General features: G+C 43.4%; 1 protein-coding gene across 1 annotated transcript in view; it reads left to right on the top strand. All coding sequences in view use genetic code 11, as the record gives it.

Annotated features, from left to right (window-relative positions):
* Positions 1–1,655: 1,655 nt before the first annotated feature.
* EGR_00839 (Catenin beta) overlaps positions 1,656–10,509 on the top strand; it is a gene marked incomplete at both ends in the record, with an annotated part of 12,937 nt that continues 4,083 nt past the window's right edge. The window contains 4 exons of the mRNA XM_024490088.1: positions 1,656–2,369; positions 2,403–3,035; positions 3,077–3,463; positions 8,159–8,320. Of these exons, the coding sequence (XP_024355491.1) occupies positions 1,656–2,369; positions 2,403–3,035; positions 3,077–3,463; positions 8,159–8,320 (1,896 nt within the window). The remainder of the gene's footprint in view (positions 2,370–2,402; positions 3,036–3,076; positions 3,464–8,158; positions 8,321–10,509) is intronic.

Genomic DNA, 10,509 nt, shown 5'->3' with positions numbered 1-10,509 from the left:
TTGTTAATGAAAAATGGGTACAGAGTACTATTTTCGTGTCATTACTTTAGATTCTGTCTTTTGCTCAATAAACCGGCTTTAAGATTAGTTTTCTGATAATATTTTGGCGATGGAGCACTAATCTGGGTATATGCGAAAATTCCTTTGAACATAATTCAAGCACTAATTTTAGAATTCTAGGACTTTTCTGAAGACGAAAGAAGGCATAATACTCTAACAGAATATCCACATTTGACGTACAGAAGGTATAAGGGCTACCGGCATGGCTCGGAGGCCAACCCACCTGCGAGGTACAATAGCCAAGACGAAGAGGTCTTTCACCAAAATCGAGAGTTAAACCACCAACGTAGTACGCTGATATTATGGCTCACTTTCGTGATTCACTGGCGTTTAATTTATACTAGTGATCGTAATTTGTATAGTTTCGGGGTTGAATAATTTTATTGACTGGCATCAACAATTGATTCTTTTGCGTAAATAATTCTGAATCTTATAAAGTTTTTTTTCATAGTTAATGTCTTTGCTGTTGGTAGTAATATAGCACCCCGGGACTTTTCCGAGGACTAAAGACATTATGCAAATCATTACTTGTTAGACACTCAGCTTTAGTAAAGAGGCCACTTTGGGTCCCCACCATTGTACCTTCACAGAGTGGGGTGGCATTCGGGCCAAACTGGTAGCCCCAAGGCCTTCTGTATTTCAAATGTGCATATTCTACTTGAGCATCAAGCATTTTTTCGACGTGAGAGAAGTCTCGAGACCCTACAATAGTGTAGTACGATAGTGGTTTGCCCCTCGGTATTGGTGAGGCGCCACTTTTGTACTTTGAATTAGCCCTCCTGTACCTCGCCGGATGGGCTGGCCTTTTGGGCCATGCCAATAGCCCAGACACCTTCTCTGCACTGAATATATATCCTGTCCGAGTATTGTATCTTCTTTTTTCTTCAGGGAGTCTCGGGACGCTACAATAGTACTAGAACAGCATATGTGTTATCGATTTACAGAAGGCCTGGGGCTGCTGGTATGACTGAGTAGCCATGCTACCAAGTATAAGTAAAATCACCGAGCCTTAAGTGACTTTGAAAACAAGCGGAGAATCAAACAAATAGGTAAATTATTACACAGCCCTCTCAGTTGTCTGCATTGCTAAATTTAAAGACGTTAGTGGCTTGCAATTAGCTATCAGGTAACAAGATAGAAATTCTCATATTGCAAAGAATTGTCCCTTTGTAAAACCTTAGTAAATCATCCGTGATTTATAATCGCTCACAAGTGATGTTGCGAATTTAAATACACCTTTTAAGTTTCCATATGTTACTTAAAACACAAATTTAAACGATTTAAAGTATTTCTTTTATTTAGGAGAATAATCACTTGGCGATATTGATATGCGTTTCATTTCTAAAATGTAGAGTTTTCCGATACTTCGGACCTTTCTATGTCACAGCCCCATCGCGCCTTTGGATGAAAAAATCATGATTTTATTTAGGAAAAAAATTGAATATTTAGACAACGCATGTGGTCCAAAGTTTTTATTTTGCTATGCCGGGATTAATATTAGTCTCCCATCAAGGTCATTCCTTGGCGTCCATGGATTTCGATTTCTGGGGTGTTGGTCTATTTTAACCTCGGGACCATCTTCTGTTCCATAAATCATGGCCAACTTTGATTCTACAGGCAAGTCTGCCAATCAGCTTCGTGGGGAACTTTCGAGCTGCTCATACTTATCTGAGACTTATGATCTACTAGAGGCACCAATGCAGCCTCTTGACAAAAAGCAGCAAACTCGGCTTTGGCAGCAAAATCAATATCTTGCTGATTCCGGTATCCAGTCTGCGTTAACTACTCATACTCCCAGTATTAATAGCAAGGGGAACCTGGATGAAATTGAACCTGAAGAAAGCATCTTGAGCCAGGCCTCCGGCCCTTATGTTCCCGCTTGGTCATCCAGTGGACCCATGTCCGTCTATCCATCAGAATCGTGCCTACTATCCCCTGGTACTCCAAGTGCTAGTAGCATCATTGGGATGGATCATAATAGTGAAGTCACCGGCATGACCTGCTCCAGATCCGATGCAACGATGGATATAAGGGGAAATAAAATATCCGATCTCGACACCGATGAGGCTGAAAATGCTATTCCTGAACTCGTGCGGCTCATCAAAGATGAGGATGATAAATTTGTAATCTATCAGGCCTCTACAATGGTGTTTCATCTAAGCAAGTCAGAGGCTATCGATGCTTTGATTCAGTCCAAGGAAATGATTTCGTGCATCCTTTCGGCACTAGACCCTACCGGTGATCCTGAGACTGTCAGACTTCTAGCTGGTACACTCTACAACATGTCGCAAACTCAAACTGGTCTCAAGGTAACTTGTTTGTCTTTGCTTTCTTATTTTTAGGAAATTTTTCTTGCTAATTGTGTACCTTGCCTCGTGGGACTTCTTAACTCCCCTGTTGAATCTGTCTTGTTTTACGCCATCACGACTCTTCATAACCTTTTGCTTCATCAAGAAGGCGCAAAAGCGGTTGTGCGGCAGAGTGGATGCCTGCAGAAACTGACGTCTTTACTGCAGAAGAACAACATAAAGTTCCTTACCATTTGCACTGACTGTCTGCAAATTCTTGCCTACAGCCATCAGGAGAGCAAACTCCAGATTCTTGCCGGAGGTGGTCCTACTGAGCTCATTCGCATTCTAAACACCTACCAATACGAGAAGCTACTTTGGACCACTGCACGTGTTTTGAAGGTTCTCAGTGTCTGTACTTCGAACAAGCCAGTGATAATCGAAGCTGGAGGCATGGAGGCTTTGGCAAAACACTTGAATAACACTAGCTCTCGTCTGGTGCTTAATTGTCTGTGGACGCTACGGAACCTCTCTGATGCCGCCACCAAACTGAATGACCTCCAACCCATCCTTCAGACGGTTGTTCAACTCCTCGGCAGCAATGACCTGAACATCGTTACTTGCGCTGCTGGAATCCTCTCTAATCTCACATGTAATAACAGTGCCAACAAGTTGATTGTATATAGGGTAAGTGACCTCCTTGCTGTACCTTATGCCTTGGCATTTAGAGAGGAGGTCTACGCGGCCTGTTGCACGCACTTGGACATTGTCACGCAAAGGAGGAGATCCTGGAGCCCAGTATGTGTGCACTGCGTCACCTAACAAGTCGACACGAAGAGGAGGAGAAGGCGCGTAATGAGTTTGTCACCCTACTCGGTGGCCACATCCCTGTGGCCCATGTTCTGCACGCTGCGACGGCTGGTGTATGTCCGGAGCTCGGCCTTGTCTGTCAACCGCCACATAATCCCCTCACTTCGTGGACTCTTATCAAGGCGGTGGTGGGTCTGTTACGAAATCTCTCCATGAATGTCGACAATCACCGGCCTATGCTAGAGGCGGGGATCGTCGCCGGCCTTTCTGTCCTCCTCTACGCCACCCAGTACGAAATCTCCAAGGTGAGTCTGACTGCCCTCAAATGCATGGCTCGATCAACAGCCTACTCCATAAAACTAGATATGGTGTGTTTTTGTTTTGGTATTAAGTTTGAAAAATGTGATTTCTTGACCTTTGGCCGCACTAATTTGTGACCTTGTATTGGTCTATGATAAGTGTCTGGAACACTTAATCAGTTGCGCATCCCTATACGTACTATACTTTCTAATCATTATTTCTTCGAATATTTCGAGCCATGGTTTCTATTTTACGTCCCTTGCTTATGGCAGTTTCTACTGCTGAATGAGGGTTGACTTTGGCTTCAAACACATCGAAGGCTCACCAATTCCCTTAGTTTTAATGTTTTCTTATGCATGTTTTCTTCCATTTTTCCACCATATCTCGTCAACATGGCAGATTGCATTATCGACTTGTACCATTGACATTTAGCAAATTTGTCGAGGGGTCAACACTAATGATGGGAATATCCTCTTTTCCTGGTCTCGTTAAATAAATGTCAGAACTCCCGCTTATCCTACAGCAAAAATCTGCACCAATTTCAGGCAACATTTATAGGTTGCAGTTTTAAATGTGAGCATCATAGACGGTCCAGTTCCTATGCTGCATTCTTCGCCTACTTTACAGGATTACATTCATGTGAAATTTAAAAATAACTGGTCTTGCACTTACAAACGAATTTATGAACTAAGTAAGACTTAATAGTATCTCTTCTACAGTACTGCTTTCAAAAAAGCCACCAAAAATTGGCTCAAATTTTAGAGAGTTCTAATAGGGTACAGTAAAATATGACTTGAAATTCCAAAGTAGAGGAATCTTTGCAAGAGATAAACGATTTAAGCTATTCATGGTAAAAGCGTAAAAGTGGTTTGCAGGTTTTGAATCCAAACGTTGCAAAATTCTCTAAGACCTCCATCGGTAGTCGAAAAGGTATCTCGAAGCGAGGAAACGTCACGCCGTCTGATAGGAAATTTGTTCCCGCCATGCCATTACGCAAAGCTGGCTGGGGTGACAAGAGCGCGACTCCCGTTTATTAACTGGTGCAAACAACGTCTTGAATTTAGCCAGTTGACTCAAGCCTTGCCATCGAAACCGGACGATATAAATTTTATGCTTTCGCAGCTGAATGCACAAAAACGAGGTTAAAAAAATAAGAGTGTGTGTGGCCTCCTACTGCTGTGGCCGAAGGGACTCCAGGGGATGCATTTTTTAAGGCTGAATTCGTCCTTGCAGATTTATCCCGTGTGAAACAAAAATTTGCAATTTATTAATATCGACTGGTCCTCTTTAAGTAGAGGAAAATGAATTCGCTACTTTTAAAAGAACATGCTGAAGTGACATACCTCGGGACAATTTCTTGCTTTGGATACGCTATTTTGCTGCGTCCATTCTGCACCCCATACTTACCAAATAGGATTAAATTGGGACGAGAAAGGTGAAATGTCCTGTTTAGCCAATACCAACTATGAGAGGTTGAAATGGTTCAATTTGTACGATTGAGTGAACGCTGCCGTAACAGTCGACCATTGATTGAAAAGGTTTTCGCCTAGGCCGGTCCGTGTCCACTCGCTTGAACGTGGACAGGCCCTTCACTGGCGGAAGTGAGTCATCGTCCCTGTTGAGTCATCACGACAACTGCACCGCACTCCCCCATTGATGCTTCGACTGTGACTACCAAAAGTGGCGGGCGATGTGTATGGGTGCGGTTTCGCAGCGGTGCACTTGACGTGGCAGTGGGAGAGGAGTAAGGGAAGGGGAAATCAGGCGTCTGACAATTCCTTGTTATGTTTGTTGTGTTTGATAAGCCACGCGGTCAATGCGGCAGTTTGGATGCGGCGGGCCACCCAATCACCTGCTCCTCATTGGGTGTGGTGTGGAGTTACTCTGGTTTCATTTTGTCTCGATTACATCACACAACTAGCCCCAAGAAGTTACATAGAGTTCTGCACTTTTTTCGCTTCTGCCTCAATCACTACATCAAAACCGCCGACACCACCCATATCCTCCTCAGTAGGCACAAATACTACCAGCGTGGAGCTGTTCGCGTTCTCATTATGCCCCATGGCTGCCCAGTTTGCTTAATTTGTCTTCTAGTCAGTGTACTGGAACTAACACTCTCGGGGTGGATGATAAATGCAGTCATTACGACAGCCTGGATCACTGACATGGTGCCACACTGGCCCACCCGCTCCTGTCTGAACGCTAGTGGTTTTTGTCTTCCCCCTCACATTAGCCATAATCGTCCTGGTGATGCTAGAACCGCCAAACTAGCTGACTAGTGCACACGTTCTTGCGTGTGTTTTGGAAAAATAAATTACTTCATTCCAAATGTTTTCGATATACCAAACTTGCACAAACTTTGGCATTCTCACAACGTTCTAAATCTTAATCATTTCGATTTTGACAATTGTTTAACAACAACAGCGTCCTGTTTGCAGGTCCTTGCACTAATCCAGTTCACGCATCACGTGCTTTTCAGGATGAAGTGCCTCGATGGGGATTATGCCCTGGGCAAAGACTGTTTCCTTATACCCAGTCTGCTAGTTGAGCCCTCCTGTTGTACCGCTGGTGGTGTACCTGATTTTTTTTAATAAAGACCATCCGGGGAACACTAATGTGGCAATTTAACCAATGTGTAAACCGTCATGTTAGCTTGATTCCAATGATCACACGACAACCATTTCACCCACTTCGAATAGTGTTGCAGCAGAGGGGCATCGTCTAGAATTTGAACCTTGAAAGACTATTTTATTCTAATTTTGTGTCATTCTTGCGTGATGGAAACTTCCGGGTCACCCAATGGTGCCTTTTTATTTCAACTGTTTACGTACAGTAAGTTGTGAGTAGGCGCTACAGTTTCGAAGGCTTATTAATCGGATCATGCTTGGTTTGAAAGCCGCCTGAGTGCGGAGTTTCTGCAGGCGTGTAAGCTCGGTTTACAGGTGCACTGGTGTCTCGTTGCCGTTTTGCTTGTTGGTGGTATTTCGGTAAACCAAGTAGTCGCTGTCTTGTAGGCGCTGACCCAAATTTCAAAGCAGCCGTCACATCGTATACACAGGCGCTGGTTCCGTCGCTTCTCGTGTGTTTTACTTTCACCTATGAGTGGTCTATTTGAAGTTCTAAGTCTGTCTGCATGATTTGGCGGTAATTGGATGATATTCGAAAACAACAATGGATTTTTGTACGTGGCCTATTTCAGAAATACCATGTACTTGGTCAACAGATTTGTCTGTCGTACTGCCTCAAATAACATCCAGTGCTGTCCGTCTACATTTTCTGGTTTAAATTGTCGTATGTGCACCGATTTCTGTCTATAATTCAAGTTATGAACACAAAAGTCAGCATACTTCCACATTCAATTTAGTCATCCAGAGTCGGGTCTAAAACGCGTTTTAAAACTAAAATGCTAAGCTTGGAATCGTCACTGGAAGACATCACTGCCTTTCGGTTGTTTTCACCAAATCCGTTTGTATCACTTTCATTTTCCACTAGCGGTTATACCGGTGCTAATTATCTGAGCTAGACTATTTAATACTTGTTCATAACTGCACAAATTCCGCATTTGTTTATGTCGTTCAACCACCTGAACACGGCCACATGTCAAGTTAGTGCGGACGGAACAACACAGGAAACTGGTTTCAGTTTTTAGTCGTAATTTTGACGGGATGGCAGTCACCATCACTTGATTAGGGTTACCAGCAGTTCGTGTACTGATATCAAGATTCCCCACTCATATCTACCAACGCATGAAACTTACGGACAGTTGCTCTGGACAAATTCCCGGGGATCGAGGGTTGGCCACAATTAGTTGTAATGCGGCCATATTGGGTGTTGAGTTGAGTGTATGAAATGAAATCCAAACAGAGCATGCCACCCTTGCCGGCTTGGTTTTTCGTATCGGGAGTGGTTGGGCCAAGATCGCGACTCACGTGGAAGGCATGCTGCCAACAGCCACCGCAACCACTTCAAACGCTCTGTGGCCAATAAGAAGGTTCGTAAATTGCCAATCCGCTTAGACACACATTGTCACTCGATAATTTCGCCCTCCTCCTTCATAAATCACTTCCTCCAACTTCGGATTAGTTGGACTTCCTCTTGCACCACTGGAACTTCTCCAACCTCAGAAGATGCAATTCTGATGGTTGAATAGAATAAACAACGCCGTCAACAAAAAGGCCTCGGAGCGTTTTGCTGACATAATAATTAGGTAAACCATATGGTCGAATCGTTGTTAAAAGTGGGAACTGTGTGGTGTGTAGTTTAGTGTTAGTCTTTCTTATCTCCATCAACGCACGGGAAATATTATTTAAGAAGCCTGTTATTCATTGTGCAGTAGAAAAACCCACTCCATGTACACATCACGGGCGGTCATCTGCCGCTTCTCAGATCGGGGTCACTCATCCAGTAAATAATTGTTTTTTCGAATCTTGAAATGGAAATGAATTCATCTTGTTCGCTCAAACACAGGCTTTTTTTCCGCATCTGGTTTCTCGCCAACTTTCTTTTTTCTCATGTCTGCCCTGTTAATTAATGCAAATCACATGCTAATCTAGCGCTCTTGAGTTGCAAAATTTAACAGGACAAGAAAATGCCTAGTCCTCTATTGCCCTTGCGTCCTTTTCACGTGGGAGCATCCGACCAACAACTAATCCACTTGTTGTGGGATATCTGTTTAGTTTATCTATTGTTTCCTTCCCTAGCGCAAAGCCGCAGCGCAGCGCAATGGCAACGGAGCCGCCCTTAGTGGGTCCCAGACGATGGTTCACAACGTGCGTTTGGAGGAGATAATAGAGGGAATCTGCGTAGCCATGCATATGCTTTCGAGGGAACCTGGCACTCGTCTCCATCTTTCGAGGTTCAGGGTGAGTCCTCATGCATATTCATGCCAGTTACTCCCCCTTTTCTCTCATTTTAACTTTACTGACGCAGAAAGTCTAGTAATTGTATTGCTATTGCTGATTCTACTAATTACATCATTCAATCCTATGTGGAATATGCCTGTTCTACCGTAATTTGGCTAAGGTGGACAATGGACAAGTCAGTGCTTAATTAGCAAACAATGCCTGCACCGATGATGACCATTTGCCCACTTAGGGGAGCCTTCAGTTACTGCAATCCACTAACCCTATCACCTTTTATGAATGGATTCAATTCTGTGGATGAGTGCATGCTAGCATGTCATTTAGAAATATCTCATATACGCCAAAAGTTCTGACATAATCATACCACACACAATCGTTTAAAGATTGACCTTTTTCACTTCCGACCAAAAAGTATAAAATTTTGAACCTGGTCGGGGAGCTTCTTCCTCCCTAAGATGTTTGTATTGACAAAAGCTCTATCTTGAAAGGTTAATTTTGAAATTAAGCACAAAATTTGGTATTACGAAGTTCCAACCCTCAGTTAGAAGCACTTGCAGAAGTCGAGTTCGCACAGAACTCAACGAACCAATTTAAGCTGACCACGGTGTTCTCGATCAGGAAATGCAGGAGGAATGGCGTTCATTCGCATTTGTGCATTGATTAGAGAATGCAAGACTAGGATTTGCGGCTCGGCTCCTTCCCTACTCCTTATTAAGTTTTACCTGCAATGAGTTATTGTATGATACCAGTATTAACATACTTCAGAAATGTATAATCCGAATTCCTTTAGCATAATTAGGGAATTGGATGGATTTTTTTCCACTTTTTAAACAGCATTATGAAATCCATGTCTGTCTAGCATAAACGAAGTAGCTTCACTTCAAGTGGCACTGACTATTTGGTTGATCTCCTTGTAAGACGGCGTTTGCTTGTGTTTAAGAGCAGCTCAGCTGTTTACATGCCTTTTAGAAGTCCCCTGCCGCGTGCAGACTTTACCGCTGCCCCTGATGTCGTTGTTATTGTTGATGCTCCTACTGCTGCTGCTGCTTTTGTAATCAACCTGAAACCTTGCTGGTGGTGCAGGATTGAGGTGCCTGTCAATCTCATCAGATTACCAGCCGCCACATGTCACTGTCGGCATTCACTGTCACATCAACCACCAAGCTAGCTAGGTTCACCAAAGTGGTCTAGCACACCTCACGGGTCCTTTTTTCTTTCTGGCGTGGAACAACAGGCTTCAAATGGAAGAGTAATCAGTTGTTTAGGCGCATTTGCTCTTTTGTAAAATACGACCATTTAGGTGGTTCAACTGCCGATTAATGGCAGCTGGTGCGACCACCTCAGTGTTTGTGCTATTATGCGCACGTCCGTATGGCATGACAATTGAAATTGTTTTTAGCAGTTGTCTTGAAAACCAGCTGTGACGGTTCCATCCTCTTTTCGGTTCTCTAATCCAAAGTTTGGATTTCATTACATTACCAAATTGTTAGGATTTTTAATTCTGTGTGTGGAAATACGCGATGTCTCATAATGCTGGTGTGCAATGCATTTTTAGCAGTTCAAGAATGGAGTATTCCAGTTTGGAGTGGAAAAGTCGCTTCAGTTTATCTTGTTAGCATAAACATTTGTTACACCGCGTTGTTAAACCAATGATTGGCAAATTCTGGCTAGATTGGGCAGAAGTTCAATATGCTAGAGAGGGCTTGCCATTGACCCATGAGGATGTTTACCTCCTCGAATTGATCACGCTGACTGCCAGTAGCTGTGACGAAACGTAGCCAGTAATTGTCCACTTCTATTAACTCTGCATGAGCATCACTCTTAATGCTTTTGTCAGTTTTCGTACCTTCGGGATGCCTGTACCCAAATATCTTATTAGCTTTCGACGAGTGGCAGCACTATGTTTATCCGGCTGCGTCTAATCAAATGGTGGACTTTCCTCGTATTACAGCTGCTCATTGCTTACGAAGCACTTTAATAGGGGCTGATATCATGGGCGTCAATGTCTAAGTGCCAATTCTTCCGGTGTCCTATTTTGCGTCGTACACGTGACAGCAAACTAATTTATTAAGCGTAGCCCTATGCCGTAGGGATTCGCTTTGGGAAGTGTCACGTGTAGATGCGAGGTTCTTCGTGTAGTTGCTTCTGACAAGTAGTGTCTAGTTGCATTTACTGTCTTTTTCATAAAT

The sequence above is a fragment of the Echinococcus granulosus genome (genome assembly GCF_000524195.1).
Source record: "Echinococcus granulosus chromosome Unknown EG_S00003, whole genome shotgun sequence".
NCBI classification, from domain to species: domain Eukaryota; kingdom Metazoa; phylum Platyhelminthes; class Cestoda; order Cyclophyllidea; family Taeniidae; genus Echinococcus; species Echinococcus granulosus.
This window is presented reverse-complemented; position numbering and strand designations above follow the sequence as displayed.